The following is a 25617-nucleotide window of genomic DNA, read 5'->3' as shown; positions in this document are numbered from 1 at the left end:
CCTCTTGAGAAATGTGTATGCAGGTCAGGAAGCAACAGTTAGAACTGGACATGGAACAACAGACTGGTTCCAAATAGGAAAAGGAATATGTCAAGGCTGTATATTGTCACCCTGCTTATTTAATGTTATACGCAGAGTACATCATGAGAAACACTGGGCAGGAGGAAGCACAAGCTGGAATCAAGATTGCTGGGAGAAACATCAATAACCTCAGATATGCAGATGACACCGCCCTTATGGCAGAAAGTGGAGAATTAATCTTGATGAAAGTGAAAGAGGAGAGTGAAAAAGCTGGCTTAAAGCTCAACATTCAGAAAACTAAGATCATGGCATCCAGTCCCATCAATTCATGGCAAATAGATGGGGAAACAATGGAAACAGTGGTTGACTTTATTTTGGGGGGCTCCAAAATCACTGCAGATGGTGACTGCAGCCATGAAATTAAAAGACACTTACTCCTTGAAAGGAAAGTTATGACCAACCTAGATAGCATATTCAAAAGCAGAGACATTACTTTGCCAATGAAGGTCTATCTAGTCAAGGCTATGGTTTTTCCAGTAGTCATGTATGGATGTGAGAGTTGGACTATAAAGAAAGCTGAGTGCCAAAGAATTGATGCTTTTGAACTGTGGTGTTGGAGAAGACTCTTGAGAGTCTCTTGGACTGCAAGGAGGTCCAACTAGTCCATCCTAAAGGAGATCAGTCCTGGGTGTTCATTGGAAGGACTGATGCTGAAGCTGAACTTTGGCCAATACTTTGGCCACCTGATGCGAAGAGCTGACTCATTTGAGACGACCCTGATGCTGGGAAAGATTGAAGGCAGGAGGAGAAGGGGACGACAGAGGATGAGATGGTTGGATGGCATCACCGACTTGACTGATGTGGGTTTGAGTGAACTCTGGGAATTGGAGATGGACAGGGAAGCCTGGTGTACTGCAGTCCATGGGGTCACAAAGAGTCAGACATGACTGAGCATCTGAACTGAACTGAATGCAGATGATACAAAATACAGAAAATACATAAAAGACTTATTGCCCAAATATTTCCAAAGAACAACAGAATGAATTTACCCTCACTATTCTCCTGGGACAAACTAATTGGGAGAGTCCGAGAATCAACTCACTTTAAAGCCCAAGTTAGTCACAGGACTCAGAATTATCTCTGTTGATATTTAAGCAGAAGTAGAAAATTGTCATTAAGTGATACCAAGTTGCAGCTGGGGAGGGAGAAGTCTGAATTCAGCAAGGAGACCACCAGAACTCCTGACTAGTTTAACTATGCAGGTCTGCTCCTGTGATTTCATTAACCTCACAACAATATGCTTCCTCATCGTACGTGTTTGAAATATTTTGACTCCATTTCTGTTACAGGTAGAATTTAGATGTTAATCATCATTTTTGAGCATTCATCCAAATCTGGTGACATGTTCTACATACACACTTACATCCACAGAAGAATTGATGCTGCTCCTTGAACCTGAGGTGCTAGCAATCCAATGGCCATATCCGTTTTCTGGTCCATCCACATTGATGTCTGCCAGGTGCTGCTGCAGTGCTTAGAGATAAAGAGGAAGAAGGAAAAAAATGTCCTGATATATCAACCCCCCTTAGAAGTATGATAAAGATGTCAGAGAAGACTTAGCAACTGAACAACAACAGAAGCTGAATGAAAAAGATCCAAGGGCATAATCACAGGTATTTCTTTCACAGCACCTTTGTAAAGAATAAAAGATGCCAGGCTACAGAAAGCTTTCTTTTCCCTCCTCTTCCTTCTAAAGCCCTCTCTCTATACACATATAACTTTTCTTAATTGACCCAAAGGGTGACAGTAACCATACACACAGATTTGATGTCTTCCTCTTTGGAAAGCAATCTTTCAAGTATTAATAAATAATTTTAGCAACATTTTAATGATATAAAGGATTAATGGAAAACCTATGATGGCTTTTGTTTACTATAAGGAGACATCAGTTAATCCTTCCAATAATAAAGGAGCAGTCTTAGGCATTAACTGCTGTGGAAAGAGATTATTCTTGGAAAAGAAATAATTCACAGTTTAAAAAAATTTTCCTAAAACCTAGCCTATCTGTGCTATATAAAATAATGCTTTTCAGACACTTTTGAAAACAATAACCAAGTTTTGTGCTATGCTGTCAGAATTTCCAATAAATAACACTAGGACTTAGGCCAATACTTGCTTAACACCTGTACTTATTAAAATAAGCCCTTTTTTTATATCACTCTGGGTATGAGCCTTAAGGGCTGTCAGTTATCAGGCCATGATACAAATTATCTCCACGACAGGAGATAAAAATTCTTGCTAATATCAGCAAAGACCAAGTTGAAATAAACCCTCACCTATCGAAACTTCTAATTTATAACATAAGACCATAGTAAGTCAGAACTTAAGCCTGATAAGACTCTTTATGATTCAAACTCAGGATTCTACTGCCTCCAACAAATATTAATTTGATTTTACTATTAATTTTCCTAGTAATTACAGATTCAATATTTTTATATCTCTTTTACTAATGAAAGGCTATCTTTTAATTAAAATACATCTGACAAGCAACACTGTGTAAGTTTAAGGTACAAAATGTTGATCGGATACATTTATATACTGCAGCAACAGGTGCGCCTCTGTCATGCCACACAGTTACCATTTCTTTTCTTGTGGAGGGAATAATTAAGATCTAGATTCTCTGCACAAGTTTGGGGATTATAATACAATATTGTTGTCCACATTCACTATATTATGCATTAAGTACTCCAGGACTTATTTACCTACTAGTTCCAAGTCTTAAGTAACAGAATTTGTTAAAAAAAAAAACAAAAAACAGTCTCTATTTAGAATCTTACCATCCTGACCTACTTCTTTATAAATTCTCAAGTATTTGCTGTAGTGACTCTGTCATTTTTCTATCCTGAATTACCAGATTATCTGCAGTTGAAAACATCATCTTATTTCTTATTCCATTCAGTCAACGTTTTTCATCAGCTAATACTCTCAAGTAATTAAAAGATGAGAACAAAACAAAAAAGCAAATAGTAAGAAGAGTTTACAGTGAAAAATACCCCTCCTACTCTTGTCTTCCAGTCTTATCTACCCCTCCTTCTCCATAAAAACAAATGTGGGCAGTTTTTCACCCATCTTTACAAAAACATTTTTTACAAATTCAAGCTAATCGTATTTGTATTTACAAATACAAGCCCCAATTAGCTTGAATTTGTAAAAATGTTTTTGTAAAGATGGGTGGCTCAGACAGTAAAGAATCCACCTGCAATGCAGGAGACCTAGGTTGGATCCCTGGCTTGGGAAGATCCCCTGGAGGAGGGCATGGCAACGCACTCCAGTATTCTGACCTGAAGAATCCCATGGACAGAGGAACATGGTGGGCTACAGTCCATGGGGTCGCAAAGAGTCAGACACAACTGAGTAACTAAGCACAGCACAAGTTAAAGACATCCATTTTAACAGTCTTCTAAATATTTTGGCATTGCAACTGCCTACTATATTTGTCTTTATCTATCTGTCCTGCTGGCCTTGCCTTTTCTGAAAACAGTGAATGACTGAGAAGAAAGTGTACCCAATAACTAATTTGGTCACTCCAAATCAGCTCCAGTGATCATATAATTTCCTCTGAAAAGTAGGGTCAAAGGAATTAATAAATTAAAATCTTACCCATAAATCCTCCACTGGCAATGCTCACGTATTCTTTGTTTTTCTAAAGTGGAAAATAAAATTTAAATTACTTCAAAATGCAATTCAATTAAAATTTCTTATAGTTCTATAAGCATTGACAAATGTAATAAAAGGCTATATACTAAATTTCTGGACTTTTTTTTACATTTTAGACTTTGGCACAGAGACATACATACATTTATCTTGTATACTGTAAGATCTGGGGCTTGCACAGGAACAAGTGGACAACTTCGTGGCTACTAATGAGACTGTACTACAGTCCCAACGGTGCAAGAAGTCAAACCAAAATCAGTTACACTGTATTTTCCAATGTAACGAAAATGTTTTAAAAGCTTTCAAAAATATGTTGGGTTCTTTATTAAAAAGGAAATACAAAAGCAAGTAACACAGCTAATTATGAACAAATGACAGAATGTCAACATTTTACAAACTATTAAAAATTAATGAATCTAAGTAATGATAAAGACACAAGAAAGGTATCTGCACAGTATTTACTGCCTGAGGAAGTACACACTATCCAAGACTTCCTGTCCCCCTACCCTCCAAAGTCATCTAACAAGACTCTAGGTCTAATCACCAGCTTACGGGAAATACCAGGGATAGAACCAAATAAACACCACTATGTGAATGCAATCAGCAAAATCCAGGTTGTGGGTTTTTCCAAACAAATAGATGCAAGGAAAAAGAAACTGGAAACAGAGCCAATAAAAAGAGACTTAAAAGATATTAACCAAGTGCAATGTCTTGTTTTAGATCTTGAGAAAATTAGGAAACTTGAATACTCATTAGATTTTTTATAATCAAGTGTAATAGTTGTAATCGATTATATCTTTACAAAGAATTTACAATTCAATTCTCCCTACTTTTGAATTTGTTTGAAATTTTCCACGTTAAAAATTGGGGAGGGGGAGGGATTTCTAAATCCACATCAAGAACTCAAATTATTAAAAGAAGTCCACAATATTCCAAATTCTTGCCATCTGACATCCTTTGTAATAAACAGCTTGTTTCAGAGCATTTTTAGAATAGCTCAATTAAATTTATAAGTAAAATGAATTTGAGTCCCTATTTCTGTTATTCTGTTTAAAGTACTAAAATATCTTTACTCCAGTAAAGCATAAAATTATCCTATAATCCCTCTCCCAAATACTTTGTTCCCTTTCTGATTTTGTGTTTCAAGGACTGTCCTTTCAACTAATTTTCTCAAACCAGATTCCCATTGAAGTGGATACAAATTGAGTGGCCTGTTTCTCCTGTCTTCCTGTTTTCATAGTTCAGAGTCACACAAAATGAGGACTTTAATATATAAAGTCCAAGGAATAATTAATAAACAACTATTTTTATAAAGAAAGAGCTGTCACTGAGTGAGGCTTTGTAGAAAAGGTAGATGGACAGGGTGCATGAAATCAGTGATACAAATTAGTTGTGCTAAAGACAATACAGGAACACAAAAAGGAAAGGTGGTTAAGTGTCACAGACATATACATGTATATTTATTCGATTTCAAAGTGAAGATATTAAAATGAACTATATAGCAACTGTAAAAAGTATTAAGGCATGAATAAGCACAGAGAACAAACAAAAGAATAATCCAGAAATGGACCCTGATGCATTGAAGAATTCAGTCTATTAAAGAGGTGGTATTTCTAATTGACAGCACAACTGGTTAGCTATCTGGGGAATTTTTTTTTTTTTAATTCCTACCTCATTTTTTACAGAAAAATACTTCTAGATGGTCCAGAAGATTTAAACATTAAAAATGTATCATAAAAGCACGTGAGAAAAAAATGAGGGAGAAGACTTCTTGGCAAGACACAAAACCAATAAAGTGTTTTTTTTTTTTTAAAGATAAATTTAACAAGGTAGACAACAGCACAAAATTGCTTAGGAGAATTTCTTAAAGGTGACAGCAAAAACCAAGGAAAAACTGAAGTAATCTGTCAGCATACCTGTAAAAAGTGTGCAAGGACCATGTTCATATACATGTCTTCTTCCTCTCTGCCACTGCCCATGAAGCAGAGGTGCTCCCCACCAGCGATGGAGCCAGACTCAATGGACTGCTTCTGTGCTTCCAGCAGGGATTTTACAGACTGTGCAAACTCAGATGGATTCTGGAGCATCTGGACAATTAAAAAAATTTAATGTGGCAAGCCTGTGTTTTTTATACATCTGCAAAACTTGAAATATTTTCCTAGCGGGCTGGGGAGAGAACAATGTTTATATTCCCACTATGAAAATTAAAAAACAAAGGGGGGCTCTTCTTTTTTGAGCTGTGCTACACAGCTTGTGGGATCTTAGTTATCTGACCAGAGACTGAACCCAGGCCCTCTGCAGTGAAAGTCTTAAAATAGCCAGGGAATTCCTAAAATAAAGGCTAAAATAAAGGCTCTTATAAGTAAAATCCCTGGGATAAAAGAAATGTGTATTAAATGCATCTAAAATACATCAGAAAACAAAAGTTGACAATTCATGGAAAGATTAAATTATGCAAAGAAAATACCAGGAAAAAAAAAGTTTTTGCTGTTTGTTTTCTAAATTTCAGTGTTTTCAGGGTATGATGACAAGAAAAGTTTAACAATGAATGGAAGGATCCATGACAAAAACAATTCATTGAAACAAGCTATATTTTTTAGTCTCCACTTACATGGCAAACCATGTTATTTCTTAGAGGACAGGTAGAAATAGTGGAAGCACTTATCAGTACTTATTCTAGGTACTAGAGATATGATGATGAAAAAGTTCATTTCTTACCCTCAAGAAAATAAGCATGCCAATAAATACAAAAATTTGTTAAAACTGTTTTAATAAAAAGCACAGTGAAAATCCAAAAGAAAAATGCACAAACCACAGAAAAGCACTTTATTTAAAAAAAAATACAAATTAACCGCACACTCAAAAACATATGTGCAACATCACTAGTAATGACTACTGCTTTCCATTCACCATTCTTGTAAGATAGAAAATTAGTGATGTCCAGTAATGCTTATGGTATAAAACAATCATTCTCACAGTTGTAAAGTATAAGCTGATACAGCCTTTTTAAAGGGCAATGTGGCAGACTCTAGTAACAATTCTATATACCCACATTCTGTATGCCCACATTCTATAGTCTATATGCTATAACTCTTACCCCAACAATTTTACTTTCAGGAGTGTATTTTACAGAAATATTTGCACAAGTCCACAAATGTTAACTACATTAACTACATGTTAACTACAGCATTGTTTTATTACAAGAAAATTGAAAACATTCTAAATGTACATCAATCAGGTGATAAATTGTGGTATATCTACACCATGGATCACTATACAGCCATTAAAACGAATGTACTAAAATGAAAAGATCTCCCAAGAAACTGTTAAGTGAAAAACCAAGTGGACAAAAAAAAGTGAATACGAAATATGTAAATATAAGTTAAAGGGCTGGATGATTAAACAAGCTGACAATAACTGTTAACTCTGGAGATACTCTTTGAGCTTTTTAAGAATAATCAAAGTTATTCACAAATGACTTGAATAATAAGCATAAAAGATGGACCATCTAGGTCCTCCAGGGCTTCCCAGGTGGCTTAGAGGTAAAAGCCTGTCTGCCAAGCAGGAGACATGGGTTTGATTTCTGGGTAGGGAAGATTCCCTGGATAAGGAAATGGCAACTGGCTCCAGCATTCTTGCCTGGAAAATCCCAGGGAAGGATAAGCCTGGCAGGTTATCGTCCATGGGGTCACAAAAGAGTCGGACATGACTGAGTGACTAAATAACAACACATCAAAGTCCTCAAAGATGAATGAAGGATGAGAAAGGCACAGACTTTACATTCAGGATGTAAACAAGCTAGAATCGCCTTCTTCACCTATAGCACCCCAAACCCTCTGGGTTGTTTTACTTCCATTTTCAATGAGCTTCCTCCTGACGCCACTTAGACCTTTCCACATGCCCTTTCAACCTCAGCGTCAACTTTTTCAGATAAGTCAGGGACAAAGTTACTCCTCGTACTGTCTTCCCCATTCCTGAGGCTCTAAAAGCCCCAGAAGGGCTTAAATGATGTCAGTCCCAGTCTTACTAAATGCTCTAAGCATCTCTGACAATAATTATCTACTTCATCTATTCCTTCAATTCAATCCTAGGACAGTAATTTTAACAACTGAGGCCCTATATGCCAGAGACCACCCTTATTACATATTACTTTATTTTAAGCACAGTTCAGTCGCTCAGTCGTGTCCGACTCTTTGCGACCCCATGAATGGCAGCACACCAGTCCTCCCTGTCCATCACCAACTCCCGGAGTTCACTCAAACTCATGTCCATCGAGTCAGCGATGCCATTCAGCCATCTCATCCTCTGTCATCCCCTTCTCCTCCTGCCCCCAATCCCTCCCAGCATCAGAGTCTTTTCCAATGAGTCAACTCTTCGCATGAGGTGGCCAGAGTATTGGAGTTTCAGCTTTTAGCATCAGTCCTTCCAAAGAACACCCAGGACTGATCTCCTTTAGGATGGACTGGTTAGATCTCCTTGCAGTCCAAGGGACTCTCAAGTCTTCTCCAACACCACAGTTCAAAAGCATCAATTCTTCAGCGCTCAGCTTTTTTCACAGTCCAACTCTCACATCCATACATGACTACTGGAAAAACCATAGCCTTGACTAGATGGACCTTTGTTGGCAAAGTAATGTCTCTGCTTTTGAATATGCTATCTAGGTTGGTCATAACTTTCCTTCCAAGGAGTGTCTTTTAATTTCATGGCTGCAGTCAGCATCTGCAGTGATTTTAGAGCCCCCAAAAATGAAGTCTGACACTGTTTCCACTGTTTCCCCATCTATTTACCATGCACTGATAGGACCAGGTGCCATGATCTTAGTTTTCTGAATGTTGAGCTTTAAGTCAACTTTTTCACTCTCCTCTTTCACTTTCATCAAGAGGCTTTTTAGTTCTTCACTGTCTGCCATAAGGGTGGTGTCATCTGCATATCTGAGGTTATTGATATTTCTCGATAAAAGGAGGCTTACAGTAAAAACTTTTAGACTACCCAATCATAGTAAGAGCTAATGTTCACAGAGGACTTACTAAGTGCAAGGCACTATGCTGAGTGCTGTATCAGGCAGCTCACAGTGAGAAGTTTAGAATTTACTGACATAACAATGGTAAACAACAGTAAACCATACCTAACAGTGCTCTCATCTACCCTTTATGATGCCAAGGGGGTGTCCATGGTTAAAAGGAAACCTGAGAGCTACCCTTGTAAAAGGGCAGAGACTCCCTCTTTAAGCAGAAAGAAAAGCATCCCCAAATCTGGTACATGTATATTTATTCATGGATTAAAGAAAAAAATCCATTTTTCCCATATTTTTTAAAATTTTAAATCACATTTATACTAACCAGATCTGAATCTAGATGGAAAGCAGTTGATAAATGCCCAGCATTATACTGTTCTGCAGGACGGCAATCCACCACAAAGAACCGGACTCCTTCCTAAAAGGGAAACATTTGACATAATAAAATATGCCAGGAGGAGCATATTTTACACAATATAATATTAACAATTAACCAAAAGGGGGGGAACAAATGGATTAAAAAATGGACCTCACATATAGTTAGGAAGTCCTATACAGTACAGACTCAAAAAAAATATCCTCAAGATCGTAAAAGAGTTATATTTATTTTAAACAGTAGTTAAAACAGTTAGTCTTAAAACATATAGCAGGAAGAATGTTAGTTTGGGCTATTTAACTAATTTGAATTTAATAACTTAATGTGCATCATGTTAAACACTTTCAAAAACACTATACATATATATAAACACAGAGGTAGATACAATTTCTATTTCTGAAAATAAACCCACCAACTTATCAACAATGTAATTCACATAAGTATTAAATAAATGTCTTTTGGGGTGACAGCAGGTTCTCCAATGCCAGTCTGAACTGGAGTTCACATGGGTCTCTAAACTGGATTACAAGTTATTTTTTTAATAATGGTTCTAATGAGGAAACCACACAAAATGCTAGTTTTAAAGATATCTATTGTAAAAGGCCTATCTTCCCATGTTCTTTCCTCTTCTCTCCATCTTTGACATACATCCCACCTTTCAAATATACACATGTAATTAACTGCTGCACTATTAGCAATAAAGAACTTATATTGAAAAAACTGGCTCATCAGATTTTCATAAATACAACAGAGAAAAAATTATGGTATATCTTCAATTCTCCTTTGTAAATGCCTTTTGGCATTAAACCATGTAATCAATTATCTGTATGCTGCTGCTGCTGCTGCTGCTGCTGCTGAGTCGCTTCAGTCATGTCCAACTCTGTGCGACCCTACAGTCGGCAGCCCACCAAGCTCCCCTGTCCCTGGGATTCTCCAGGCAAGAACATTGGAGTGGGTTGCCATTGCCTTCTCCAAATTATCTGTATAAGTATCTAGAATTTAACTATGAAATAGTAAATTCACCCCTTCAAGTACTTATATAACATTCAGTTGCCCTGTTAAAGTATGAAATAAGATTTGGCAATTTACAAAAACTAGTGTCAAAAATAATTAGTTGTTTGAGAAATAAAATAACAGACAAGCTGGCAGTTTAAAAATGAGCATATGGACGGAAGATTTAATATATTAATCACTCAAAAAAAAAAGCAAAACAACTATATTGTTATAGTAAATTAATTTTGTGATAATCAACAAACATGGAGGAGACACTGATTCCTTGCATTTAAAGGGGATCATCCTCTAACAAACAGTGGGGTTTTTTAACTTACCCCTTGAAGCTGATTTGCCTGAAGGATCTCTGACACTGAGATGGCCAGGCAAAGAGCCTGACTCAGATCTGCATCGTCATCCTTAATTCCCAACAAAGTACTGCCAAACAGATGGTGATTATCCTGTGTGAAGAGGAATTTTTAAAACTTTATGAAGAAAAAAAAATAAAATCAAGCTTCCCTCCTAAAACTATTCTCAACAGACCAAGATAAAAGGTAAAATAATTATATAACATCTTTGAGTCATGTGATTTAACTTACTGTATCAAATCTTCTAGGCTAAAAGCTACAAAAAGGCTAGAAACAAAGCCCGTGTTTGAGTTCACACAAAATGAAAGAGTAAGAAAAAAATAACATTCTACCACAGCTATTTTCTGTACTATCACATACATTTAAATAGCAAATTTTTAAATGGTTACTCACATTTTATGCTTTAATATTGAATAAAAATTAAAATATGGCATAAATTATGTAATATGCTGCTAATAAAACTTGCTCTAATTAGCAATGGCTAGTACAGTTTATTTACTATGTCTGAAGAATAAAAACTATTCTCTTAAAAGGCTGGAAAGAAAAGGATAAGACTTCTTTTTCATCTAGTATCATAACCACTACCTCGCCATCTAACTTAGTCAACAGTGTTGGGAACTGAGGTAATCCACACAAGGCAATTATTAAAATAACTGAAATTAGTCCTGAGGAACAAATTTCTTTTATAATTAGTTTTGAGGGAAATGTTCTTAAAAAGTTTCTACCATCTGCCTCCTGGACACACTATACTGAACATAATTTAATCTCATCTTAATATTTCAGGGACATGGTAAACTTCCAACTAACAATCATGATGGTAGAATGCCTTAAAAATAAAAAAAAAAGACAATAATATTCTCATGAGCACTTGAGGTCACAAATAGTTTATAAATGGTAATTCCGTGCCGCCTCCATTAGTAGCTGTAGAATCTAGAGTTTTAGTTTCTAGACGTTCACAGCACTTGGACTTCTAATCTGATGTCATTTCTCTTGAAAGTTCTTGACTGATCTGAGAAAGGTTCAGGTCTCCATGGAGCTTAAGTGACCCTTTTTTGTGTAAAAGACAGCCCAGCATCATTAAAAGTTGGAGTTTTAACTTTAACTCCAGATAAAGAAGGCATAATGATACCTCCTCAATCAGATTTCTATAACACAATTTTTAGAGTAAGGAAGCATTAATTTAAGAAATACCTTATAGTCAATTTCCTCATGATCAGAAGTAATAATCAGAGGAGAGGTAAAATGGCTCCTAGCATATTTGGATACTACCTTTTTAAAAATGTCTATTCCTCTACTAGGGAGAATATTTATAATGAAAAAAACCACACAAAACTGTGATACACAGAAAGAATGACAACTAGAGTATTTTAACTGAAGTGGATACAACATAAACATAAAACAATGCACAAAATGTGAAATACTGAAGTAGGTCATTTCTTGTCTGATACCTTCCTAAATGAAGCTGGTGTTTTACTGCAATAATACTGAGCCAGAGAGAAAAGGTCTTCTATATCTTCTAGATTCAAACTGGATGGAGTATTTTCCAAGAACTCTGAAATAGGATTATAAATAAATTATAATATTTTCAAAAAATTTTGCTTGTAAAGTATACAACAATAAACATTATATATCAAAGTTGGTTTATCTTCAACATTAGTTTTATAAATGAAATCTCAACAGTGATGCACAGAAAACTGCTTGAAGAGATGTGGATTTTCCCCAAAGGAGCTGAAACTCTTAATATAATCCTGCTATTAGTGACTGATGGTGTCTGGCAATCAAATCAAATTCATTAGCTTTGATTGGAATACTGTGATTTATTTAACAAACACAAATGCCAGGGCCCCTGCAAATAAAAAATAACCAAGAAATGGTTCCTGACTTAAGGAACTTTGTCTTGCCTGAGAAACATAAAGATAAACCATATAATGTAGTGAAGTAAACCCTGTAACACAGACGGTACAGTGTGCTGGGTACTACAGAAAGGAAGTAAATCTGTGAGGGCTGGAGTGGAGAGAACCCAAAAGGAGGATCAACGTTTCAACAATGGAGATACTTACAAGAGTTGTGGATTCAAAGGAAAATTAAGGAAGGAAGGGAAAGGGAGAGAGAGAGGAGACCAGTTTATTTAAACCAAAGAAACAGTGTACAGAAAAGAACTGAATGAGTGAAAAAAACACGTAAGGGATGAATGAGGATAGCAAATCCAGGGAGACCATCTTTAAGGCCTGTATGAGGACAGTGTGTAAGATTTGAAGGGAACCTCAGAGCTAGACTAATCTTCTAAATTCACATAATAGATGAGAAAACTTGAGTTTCAGAAAATTAAGTGACTTGAAAAATGTTTTCTCCACATTTAGTGATACTTACGGATAACTTCTTCTTTGCTGTCAGACTCCTGCCCTAAAATGACTTCTCTGTAAAAGAGAATCACATGAATTTGAGTTAAATATTAACAGCACCCTGAGAACAGAGAAGAGAAAAATCCAGCCAACTTGATACTTACTTTGCATTAACAAGGATTATTAACATTAAGAAATAAATAAAAAATGGATCTGCCTGTTGTAGATATCCATCCCATATTGCCTGAGTGACTTCAATGGAACAATAACAGGCAAAAAGGCTCCCAAGCTGTAATCAGGAAATGAAATGAGAAATATAAACCAGGGGAAATGACTTGCTCTTTTTAAAGTACTGAGGCAAATGCATAAGTAACATTATAACAAACTGTCTGTACCTGATATTTAACGTGGACCTTAATTTTACTGTATGTAATCCAAAGGAAGACTACGTGGATTTAAGGCACAATGAAGCCACTGACTAGCTGTGTGCCTTAGGGCATGTCACTTAACCTCGCGAGCTTTACATTTCTACTTTTTTTTTTTAAAGGAATATTACCCATGCTCTACCACTGCTGTGGTGAAGAGAAAGATAACCAACCCTTAATATTGAAAGTGACTTAAGTTAGCATATATCTGCCACAGCATAAGAACTGGCATAATTACCCATGAGCTCTATAAGGTAACCACTACAGTACTTAACTCGCTAAGTAATTGTGAAGATCAAGCATGGTAATTTCAGTTAAGAGCACCAAATGAAATTGTAACAACAATTTAAAGGCCAACTGTGCACCAAGCTTACTTGTACATAATTTGAAACAAATGAGACAACACTGATGTCCTGCAAAACGTTTCAAGAGCTCAATGGTTTTCTACGTCAATTAAAGAATTGTTACTGTATGTAAGTTTCTCTAGAGCCCAACTGTGTTTTAAATTGCATGAATTTAGGGATATTTTTAGATTATTCCATTTTTCTTAGATACAGAAACAATTCCATCTAGAGGTTTAAATTTAAAACATTTTTAATGAATAAAGAAAGCTAACAAGAACACATACATTTAGTGAATATTTTGTGCCAGATACTAAATTACTGCCACATATCTTTTATTAAATGTCTCTTATTTTAAATATTCTCATGACAGGCTTTTAAAGTAGACATTTTCCTCCCTGTATTATAGGTAGGAAAATAAACCTGTATGAAATAACCTTCCTAACATCACAGAGCTACTGAGTGGTGATACTTGGACTAAAAAAAAGGCCTGAGACTCCACAGCTGATATAACTGCTATTACAGTTGACCACAAAACTTTTAAAGTACAATACATGATGCTTCTAATGTTTTTTATAGTTGTTTAAAATTTACTATTAGAAATAAGGAAGATATAAATATAGACAGACAAGGTACGGTCAACACTGACCTCACTTAGCCAAACTAAAGGTACCTCCGCATCATTCTCAGTGATGAGTTCTCAAATCACAGAACTGGTTTTGCTTTATCTCATGATTGGAAAAGAAAGACTCCATTCCATAGACAAGATACTGGTAGCAAGAATGAACTACTTGGGAAACTGACAAAGAGAAACTGGTTGTTTCCATAACCAGTTAAAATCTACAACCAGCACTGAGTACTAATCCAGAGTTCTGGCCACAGAAATGGCATTTCTCGGGCATGATGTGACCAGAAAGACATCTATGAAAATATTCAAATTCTTAAAAGAAAATTTCTTACTTCTATACAAATAAGTAGATTTAATAGCAACATATGAATCTCAGAGAACCTACAATTTTATTATTTTTATCAAAGTGACAAGACTGTAGCCAAGAAGGAACAAAAGAGCAGGTTCTTGAGGTTTAGTATGCCAGAGCTGAAACCAGTTCGGGTCTCTACGGTCTCACTGTCTGCTCAGCCCATCACCCTCTGAGATAGATCCTATTATTAGTCCCATTTTACAGATGAAAAAATCAAAGTTCAGAGGTTAAGTGTATTAAATAACACAGTTAATAAATGGCAGAAATGGAATCCTTTCTGAAGAAAAGTTAGGTAAGACATCATCGAGAAACATGTTAAAATTTTTGAATATACATGTATTTTCTTCTGGAACATAAACACTGTTTTAAAAAGATCTTCAAGTTACCCTATAAGAGCAGTTCTCAAAGTATGGTCTGAGGAGCCTTGGACATCTCCAAGAGTATTTACAGGGGAGTTTGTGAGATCAAAGCTGTTTTCATACTAATACTCAGATTTTGCCCTTTTCATATTCATTCTCTCACAAATGAACAACAGTTTTCCAAAGGCTACACGAAATATGGTATCATCACTGACTGAATAAAGAAATACATATGAGAATGTACTTGCCTGTGATCTAACCAAACATCAATGAGATTTGCAAATTTTAAAATGCCACTATTCTTTCTTTTTGGGAAATAGTTCATTTTCATTTAAAATATTTATGTTAACATGTATTGGATTTATCACTACTTCTAAACGAATACCTAAAACTTCTTAATTTCTAACCAATGTGATCCATATAAATTATGGATCCTCAAAAAATGTTGAGTGTAAGAGGTCCTGAGACCAAAGGACTTGAGAACCATACACCTAAAATAATAAAACTTCCCATTTAAAATATAAATATAGAATGATAGAGGACTGAGATGTATTTTATATTCTTTTATATCAATCATTTGATAATCTTAAGCCCCTTTCTTCGTGATTGTTGATCAATTCTCAAACACACTATCAACAATTTAATCACACGGTTTTAAAGTGAACTGATACATACCATATATATATTTACATATATTTCTAAAACAACAAAGGCTAAACTTCATATTAAACAATTTAAACTAAATGAAGAGCAAAAAAAAAAATCTTTGAAGTGGTAATAATTTTAATCCTTTGTCTTAAATAATAATGGTCTATAACACTTTTCTTTCTTTTTCTTTGGGGGGGAACTAACTATAGTTTCACAGAAAGCTATTTTTCATTAAGTGTTCCTACTTTCACTTTATTACCCAGTTGAGTGCATAGGAGTCTGGAGTAATTTTCTTTGTATCAAGAAAAGAACAAAGCTCAGGTTCATGGTATTGGATGAGTAATCGGAAAAGATGAAATGGTCTCCCCTTCAGGGAACAATCCCTAAAAGACAAGAGAAGCAAAGTTTCTTGCATTAATAGGTCAAAACTGATCATATCAGTAACCAGTCCTTGTGCAATACCCTCCTCCCCTCCTTACCCCAGAGCATCCGACTTCAGAGCACTGACAGCGAGCCTACCTGACACAAGCGGGGGCAGGCCTCTCTTGCTTACACCTAACACACCTGCCCTGATAGGAAGAAACGGCACGTCTACACCAACTCTAGGAGGATTCTTTCCAGGTGAACCCAGGCAGCACACAGGAGAAAGGACTACAGGGACCAGTGAAAACAGAGGGACCACTTAGGTTGTTTTGATAAGCTCTGGATCCCAAAGGGAGATCTGGAGAGCCCTGAGGAAGTTCAGCTCCCTTCTTTTTCTGCCAAGTAAGAACAGGGAGGCCTGGTGTGCTGCGATTCACAGGGTCGCAAAGAGTCGGACACGACTGAGCGACTGAACTGAACTGAAGAAAGATCTCCTAGGAAGGATTCAGGTTAGCTTCATAGTTAACATACTCAATTAGGAATCCTTCAGCAAAGGTCCAAGTCTGAAATGGCCACAGACAAACATTCCATAAGAGTGGACCCAGAGCTGTGATTGGAAGTGGCCTGGGTACCAGATGCTCAGAGAAAATCCCAGGAGGTGCCAAACACTACTTCTTGCCTTGTTCCCTGGTGTCTAATAAACCTGTCTAATAAACCATTAAAAATGTACACAGCTCAAATTGCAGGCCATCTTAATAAAAGTCAGTATTTACTGAGGAAACACCATATGCCAGACACTACAATAGACAGTTTACAATGTTATCTCACTTTATCTTTACAAGCAACTCTATGAAAGATACTATTATCACCCTCAATTTACAGATGAGAAAACTGAGGCTTAGCTGTGGTTAAGCAGCTCAACCAAGGTCACGTAGCTAAGAAGTGATGGCACTAAGACTTGTACACAGAAGCTGCGCATTAAACCATTATACCATGCTACCCTCCCATATATGTAATTTAATATTTGAACTAGTGGTATTTTGGTAGATGTAGTCTTTAAAAAGGAAACTGTAAAAAAAAAAAAAAAAACTGAAATAAGGTGAAAGACTTCATGTAAAAACATTAATGAAAAGCAATGATAAAGAATGTTTCCAAATGCTATTCACGTGGGAATAATGAAAAATAATCTCTGCAAAACTAAGATCTAAGGTCAATATCAGGATTTGGTATAACCATTCATCTACCATTTTTAATACTGCAGACAACAGGGAAGTTTTATAGAAAAGGCCCTAATTTGCTAATTCAGATGCCCAAAAATAGAACTGGATTCATACTGACAAGACTACCTCCTCCTTTGTCTGAATACTTTCCCCACTCTATAAAGGCAAGGCAGCAGATCACTAAAACAAATCAGACACACAGTGGTAAGACTAGGAACATACATTGTAAGGACAACTGCCTAGTTTGTGGGTCTCATCCTTGGAAAAAGTGGGACATCTCACGGAATCACCCATTGCAACAGCATCTATTCATTTAATAGCTGGGTACTGAAAGTTACTCTCCGCTGCAAAGCAGTGTGCTTGATAGAATTCTACTCATGTTACATCTGACTTTCTAATAAGACATATTATAGTGGAGTTGTTTGAGCAACGTTTTGTGGGGCTGGGCCCTATGCAGGGGTATTAACACTGACTCTGGCTGGAGTACTGTGTTACACGTGGAGTTCATGGAAACAGTAACTGGAGTCACCTGACAAAGTATGTTACACGCTCAATGCGAACCTCTAGGAGTAAACCTCTACAACGTAGCCTTTACTAGCATCTACCACCACCAACATCCTGTAGAGACAAAGCTGGAACATCAGGTCCCTTGCTGTTACTAGTTTTGTTACACTGAGAGGTGGTAAAAATATTAGCAGTTGAGAGATTTAGTGTAACACAGTCGCTCAGTTGTGTCCGACTCTTTGCAGCCCTATGCACTGCAGCCCACCAGGCCCTTCTGTCCACGGGATTTTCCCGACAGGAATACTGGAGTGGGTTGCCATTTCCTCCTCCATTAGTATAACAGAATGAGTCCCAAATGTGAATTCTAGCCTCTGCTTTACCATGAGCATAGATAGCCCTGTATTCTGGCATCTCTAGGCCTGCTTTCCTTACATGAAGCCCTATCGCTTCAAGGTCGCACCCAGGTTCTCCACTCTGGGATGTATTAGAATTGCCTGGGAATTTAAAAATCGACATGGCTCTACACAGTCTACTTATATTTGAAACATCAAGGGTCAGTATGTTTAAAAGTTCTTTGGCTGAGGAGACATTTCTCCAAAGAGGACATACAAACTGCCTCTAAGCACATGAAAAAAATGTTCAAAGTCATTAGCTGTCAGGGAAATGCAAACAAAAACCATAATGAGATACCACTTCACACTCAGTCTGGCCATAATTAAAAAAAAAAAAACAGTTGGCAAGAATCTACAGAAACTGGGATCTTTATTTACTGCTGATGGGATTGTAAAATGCTGCAATTATTGTGGAAAAGTCTGGCAATTCCTCAAAAGGTTAAACACAGATTTACCACATGATCCAACAATCCCACTCCTAGGTACATATCCCAAAGCAATGTCCACACAAATATTTGTACACAAATGTTCATAGTTGCATTATTCATAACAGTCAAAAAGTGAAAACAATCCAAATGTCCAGCAACTATTACATGAGTAAATAAAATGTGCTATTTTATTTCATTGTACATACAATGAAATGTTACTCAGCAATAAAAAGAAATAAAGTAATGGCATTAATATACGCTATAAATAAATACAGATGAATCTTTAAAAGACAATGCTAAGTGAACAAAGGTAGTCACAAAAGACCATATATTATAAGGTTCTATTTACATGAAATACCCAGAATAGGCAAATCCACAGAGAAAGATGAGTGGTTGCCTAGGGCTGAGAGTGCTGGGGGAAAATGGAGTTGACTGCTACTGAGTTCAGGGTTTCTTTTGGGGGTGACAGAAATATTCTAAAAAGGACTGTAGCTATGGCTGCACAATTCTGTGACTATACTAAAAGCCATGGAATTATACATATTAAAAGGATGAATTTTATATTATGTGAATGATATCTAAAGCTGTAAAAGAAAAAGAAAACAAAAACAAAACAAAAGGCTGTTTAGTTGATTCTAATAAGCAACCAGGGTGGAGAAACTTTAAGTTAAAGCACAAGTGTCCAATCAAATAGGTTCAAATCCTGACTCAGTCATACACCAGAAGTATAATGCTGAATAAGTCATTTAATCTCTGCCTTTGCTTCAGTTTCTGTAAATCAGAGATATCTGCCTTATAGTGGTCACTGTTTAAGTGAGAAAATACAAAAAGCACCCACAGCTAACACAGTGCTTTTCACACGAAAAGCAGGGGGGAAAATGGTAGTCATTTAACTATCAAGCTCTGGAATAGCAGTCCTCTAGAAATGGCAACCCACTCCAGAGTTCATGCCTGGAAGATCCCATGGACCAAGGGGCCTGGTGGGCTACAGTCCATGGGGTCACAAAGAGTCGGACATGACTGGGTGACTTCTCTTCTCTCTTCTCTTACCTTAGGTGCATACTGCAATCAACCAAGAAGCTCTAAATCTAAACAAACATCAATGCATGGCTGGCCTCCTCAGAGATCTGATTTAATTAGTCAGGTATGTAAAAGGGCATCAGGATTTAACCCCACCCCCAATGACTCTCTAGTACTCTTGCCTGGAGAATCCCACGGATGGAGGAGCCTGGGAGGCTGCAGTCCATTGGGTCGCTAAGAGTCGGACTGAGAGACTTCACTTCATTTCCAATGATTCCAATGTGTATCCAAGATTCACTGCGCAGCCCAACCACTGCTCTAGATTATGTCAAAAGTTCCTTTTGGCACTAAAATTCTGCCTACCTGATCCATACCTGAGAACTACAAGAATTCTTTCTGAATTCCTACCCATCTCCCTTCTTCCTGGTACCTCTTCCATCTCCCCAAAACAACCCACACATCTGTCTAGACTCAATTTAAGTGTCACTTTCCCAGAGAAGACCTTCCTGACCTCCAGGGTAAGTCAGGTCACCCCCACTGTACATTCCCATACCACTCTGCATTTCACCTTCCTAACACCCAGTGCACCTCCAACTACTTCTTCAACATCTGTATTTCTAGGACTATATTCCAGGCTGTAAGCCCAGCACCTCACTGAAGACAGCAGCACTCCAAAACTTTTACTTAGACACTATAATGTTATTTTTATAAGTAAAGAGATATCATCCAAAAAGTATGAAAAGTTATACTGCATACACAAACTCTACAAGCACAAATTCTTAACTAAAGAATCCTTTAAAAATATTTATAACCACAAAAATAAAGTCAAATAACAATCACGATTCAAACAACCTTAAAAATTACTTGAACCTTTTACTTTACCATCAAAATAAATCTAACAACTTCACTTCAAAACAAACTAGAACTCCCTTCGTTTTACAGCTATAATAAAAAATTGTGTCTTACCTGGGAATGTACTTATTCATGATCGCATAAAAGCAGTTGTATAAATCACTGCGTGGCAGCTGAAGATGCACCAACGGTTTGAGGAGATGTATCCAGCTAAGGGTTGAGCTATACTTAATGTTACGGGATTTACAGTAAAAGGTAATTACAGATTCAATATCCAAAAGTAATTGTGCTGCCTTCTCTTCTGGCACTGAAAGCTGATCTAAAAAGTAAGAGTCAAAATTACCAAGGTGCTGCTAGATGCTCAGTTATTGGACAAAATACTAACATATAATACTATCTTACTGCATTTAGAGCATGTCAAGGACAAAATAAAACTACATAAAAGTGCATTTTTCCTTATACCTATTCATATTCACTAGCTATTCAGGATTTATTAGCTTAATATTGGACCTACATATATGTTTCATATATATACATATCACATGTGTGTATACATGAAAGTAGTGAAAAGTGAAAGTGTTAGTCACTCAGTCGTGTCCGACTGTACATGACCTATGGACTGTAGCCCACCAGGTTTCTATGTCTATGGGATTCTCCAGGCAAGAATACTGGGATGGGTAGCCATTACCTTCCTCAGGGGATCTTCCCAACCCAGGGATAGAACCTGGGTCTCCTGCATTGTGGGCAGACTCTTTACCATCTGAACCACCAGGGAAGGGGGGGTGGGTGTGTGTGGGTGTGTGTGGGGGTGTGTGGGTGTGTGTGGGGGTGTGTGTGTGTGTCTGTGTGTGTGTGTGTGTGTCTGTGTGTGTGTAAAAGAATGCACAATGTGAAGCAGGAAAGTAGGCATCACTCACGTTCCTGGAAAGCAAAAAAGCGTTTTCCAAGTAACAGATTATAAGGATTATCCTCTACCCCAGCACAGGCAGCGGCCACTATGGCTTTGTTGAGGCGAGGGAAAGTGATTTATTCTCCACCACCAAATTCCCTACCCTTCGCCTAGCAATAATGTTTCTCTTGAGGTCAGCCCATAAAAAAGTTTATTTAGCCAATAATCTAACTAAAAAATGACAGAGAAACAAAAAGACACCAATGGACTATAGATGAATTAAAAAAGAGAAATATAAACCAAAATAATTTAATCTTCAAAAGACAGTGTGGGGGATTTGAAACCTATTCACCCATGATCTATAACACCTTTTCTATAGCAGATCATGACTTATGACCTATAGAGAAACTTTTGGAATAGCTCCTTTTAATCTGAGGGCTGTATACAATCATACAGATGGTCAGTAATACAAAAAACAATTTAAAAATACTAAAAATCAGACTCTCTTAAATGTTGACATTATTTCATAAGAATTTCCAAAGAGATGTTCTAAAACTATGCCCTTTCAATATATTCCAAATTCAACAAATCCCCAATTATAACAAGTTCATTCTACTAAACAGTGACTCCTCCATCCAAAAATTATTTGCAGAATTTGTCACCGCTTGAAAAAAATTATTAAACTTACCAATGAACTCCAGACAATCTTTGTGAATAGTGTTCTGTTCTGGCAGGTCTAAAATACCATCCCATGATGCCAAACTATCACCTTTTCCTGCAACATTTAGAGCAATCTGGAAGAAAAAGAAAAAAAAGCAACTGGCTCCTTATGTTATTTCTCACTCTTGAAAAATAGGTTATAATAATATTAGAGGTCTGGATTTAGGGATAATAATGTATACTTCAAAAATTACAAGTAAAATGTCTATATCAAATTTTACTATTTGATTTACTAATTTACTATTTTACTATTTACTATTTTACTATTTTATGTTAAACCAGTGAATAAAATGAATTACACAAAGTATTTACATAATATTTTACACATGTAAGCTTATTTCAAGCAAACATCATTAATGCTACAGAATTAGCAAACCTTTGTGTCCCCTCTCCCAAATTCATTTATGTTGAACAAATTTCCCGATGTTTTGGTATTTTACAGGAGGGGCCTGTGAGAGGTGATCAAGTCTTGAGGGAAGAGCACTACATGAATGGGACTGGCCTCCTTATACAGAAGACCCTACCTAGCTCCCGTGTCCCCTCAATCATGTGAGAACACATTAAAGAATTACAATTCTATTCAATTTAATAGCGTTATTGTTTTTAAAGTCTTTAGACTTTCATACTAAATATTTTAGTGCCCTGCCAAGAATTTGCTTTAAAATAATACAGTGGGTGGGGTGGGAAGAAAAGGATAGAATACTAATCAAGTAAGATCAGCCAAATGTTCAGTTCACTCAGTTGTGTCCAACTTTGTAACCCCATGAACTGCAGCATGCCAGCCTTCCATATCCATCACCAACTCCCAGAGCTTGCTCAAACTCATGTCCATCAAGCTGGTGATACTATTCAACCATCTCATCCTCTGTTGTCCCCTTCTCTTCCTGCCTTCAATCTTTCCCAGCATCAGGGTCTTTTCTAAGGAGTCAACTATTTGCATCAGGTGGCCAAAGTATCAGAGGTTCAGCAACATGGCCAAATGTTGACATCAGTTACAACTCAGTGACGGGTACATGGGGGTTCACTAAACAAGTCTCTATGTTTTTACATGAGTTTTAAATTTCGGTAACATTTAGAATACTAAGCACAGGTATAATTCTATTTCTGGTACATATATATATGTGCAGAGGGGAAAAAATAAGATGTAACACTGAAATATTATTATGCATTTTACCTGTAAGTGGTAGATAGTTTTTTTTGGTTATCCTTTGCTTACACATTTTAACAATGGGAATTAATAGTAACAAAATCTTAATTTAAAATTAAAAAATGATAATACACATGTACTAGAGAACAGCTGAAGCAGAAAATAAAGCAAAGGAAAATCTCCTGTAATTCTAACACCCAGAAACCTATTTCCTCTCCCATCTTTTATATATATATATAGCTGAGATAATTCTGTACCTGCAATTATATATCCTATTTTACTCATTGGTTGCACTTTCCCATTTCACTAAATAATCTTCATAAACATAAATTCTAATGGTTACAAAAGAAAGAACTGCCTTTCAAAACCTAAATTATTAAATATACCAAACACTATAGAATCACAGGCTTCCCTGGTGGTTCAGACGGTAAAGAATCTGCCCACAATGAAGGAGAGCCAGGTTCGATCCCTGGGTCAGGAAGATCCCCTGGAGAAGGAAACGGCAACCCACTCCAGTATTCTTGCCTGGAAAATCCCATGGACAAAGGAGCCTGGCAGGCTACAGTCCACGGGGTCTCAAAATGTCAGACACTAAAACTTTCCATTTGCACAGAAACACACACTTTAGCAAGCTGCTCTATTTGATAGATTTTCTAATGTGGAATGCACATAACATTATAAAGTCCTCTGCAATTAAAAAAGCTGAAAATCAAAATTTTAAAATATTGTTCTTAACTGATTACATTTTACTTGTCTTAGTTTCCAGTTACCTTCCAAACTTTAGCCCTCAGATCAGCAGGCAGTGGCCTCCCTTGAATTATATTTCTCAAAGTTTCAAGATCACAACCTCCTGCTTCCAGAGCTTCTTCAAGATCTTTTTCCCTGAAAAACAAGTCCTCTTTATTAAGATAAATTTTTGGTTTTTTTCCTTCCTCAGTATTTCCTCAAGAAATATGGCCTATTAGAGGTTAGCCTGCCACGCAGGAGATGCAGGTTCAATCCCTGGGTTGGGAAGATCCCCTGGAGAAGGAAATGGCATCCCACTCCAGGATTTTTGCCTGGAGAATCCCATGGACAGAGGAGCCTGGGGGCTACCTTCCATAGTGTCGCAAAGAGCTGGACACAACTGAGCGACAGTACATACTAAGAAAAAAAGGTTCAGCAGCCAAAATGCAGTATCAAAGCACATACTGCATTTTGTTTTCTTGAAAGGAAATCTCAGGTTTCAAATAGTCAATCTACTCTTATTTTACACTTAGTTCTAGCAAGCTTAGTTATCTGTTTTCTAAGATTAATTTAAAAAGAGTAAACAGGACAAACAGTATTAAGAATTCACAGTAATATTAATATTCATAGTAGTGATAATGACTAATACTTTCTGTAGGACTACCCTTGTGCCAGGCACTGTTCCAAACATTTCACATGTGTGTGTGTGTGTTTTAATTCTTGCAATAACCCTATGAAGCAGGTTATATTACTGGTCCCAGTTTACAGATGCAAAAACTGAGGTAAAGGGAGGTTGTATAGCTTATAGTCAAACATCTAGTAATAGCAGAGCCAGGATACAAATTTTAACAGCCTACTTTTAGAATTTATGCTCTTAACATTATGCTCCGATAGAGGCAGGAAGGAGAAGCCATAAAATTGGGCCAAGAACTCAAGGTATGGGAATACTGTTACTGTTAAGTCACTTCGGTCGTATCCGACTCTGTGCGACCCCAGAGACGGCAGCCCACCAGGCTCCCCCATCCCTGGGATTCTCCAGGCAAGAACAGTGGAGTGGGTTGCCATTTAGTACAAAACTATACAGATATCATGCCCAGAACAGTGCATGGCTTATAGTGAATAGTCAATAAATGTTAGAGGAACAAAAAAATAACCTAATGGCATCCCTATATTTATTATATATCAAAGCAAACCACTACCCCATCAAGTACATTATCAAGCAAATCATCAAGCAGTTACATTTCATCTACTATGTTTAAGGAGAAAAGCACGAAATAAATTTTATTTTCATTTATACATGGTCAAAATTTGTAAAATTATTTGTAAGCTGAAATAATAATTTAAAAACCTTCACAAGGGTATGGATTATTTTTTAGCTGGGAAATAACTACTTAAAATTCTAATTCCCTCAGAATTCTCAAAAGCTAAGGTTCCAGTCATTATCTGTAATTTTAGTATACAATGCATAAGAAATGTATATAAATAAAAATCCCTGAGCCAGGCAATTTCTAAAATTCTGTGGAGCAGGCTAAAAGGCAGAGCATTCCACTAGGATCAGGAAACCAGGATTTTGTCACATGTTTCTGGTTCTTGAAGAAAATAAATTACATCCACTACATATTCTCTCAGTAAGATAACGTAAATCTCCTCTACTCATAGGATTCCAAGAATATTAGTTTAAATATATAACTTTCCTAAAGTGCTGTCCCATTAATGGAAAAGAATTAAATGAAAAATGTAATCACTTGGGATCCTATCTGACAGAAAAGCTGGGATCA

At 36.7% G+C, this 25617-nt stretch overlaps 1 protein-coding gene across 1 annotated transcript in view; it reads right to left on the bottom strand.

Annotated features, from left to right (window-relative positions):
• TBC1D23 (TBC1 domain family member 23) overlaps positions 1-25617 on the bottom strand; it is a 54136-nt gene that overhangs the window by 12621 nt on the left and 15898 nt on the right. Inside the window, exons 2-13 of the mRNA XM_052642227.1 lie at positions 23884-23995; positions 21935-22040; positions 20472-20676; positions 15838-15961; positions 12990-13114; positions 12854-12900; positions 11932-12035; positions 10454-10576; positions 9075-9167; positions 5652-5822; positions 3682-3724; positions 1445-1554 (exon numbers count right to left, since the gene is read on the bottom strand). Of these exons, the coding sequence (XP_052498187.1) occupies positions 1445-1554; positions 3682-3724; positions 5652-5822; positions 9075-9167; positions 10454-10576; positions 11932-12035; positions 12854-12900; positions 12990-13114; positions 15838-15961; positions 20472-20676; positions 21935-22040; positions 23884-23995 (1363 nt within the window). The remainder of the gene's footprint in view (positions 1-1444; positions 1555-3681; positions 3725-5651; positions 5823-9074; positions 9168-10453; positions 10577-11931; positions 12036-12853; positions 12901-12989; positions 13115-15837; positions 15962-20471; positions 20677-21934; positions 22041-23883; positions 23996-25617) is intronic.

Source organism: Budorcas taxicolor, chromosome 1 (genome assembly GCF_023091745.1).
Source record: "Budorcas taxicolor isolate Tak-1 chromosome 1, Takin1.1, whole genome shotgun sequence".
NCBI lineage: Eukaryota > Metazoa > Chordata > Mammalia > Artiodactyla > Bovidae > Budorcas > Budorcas taxicolor.
This window is presented reverse-complemented; position numbering and strand designations above follow the sequence as displayed.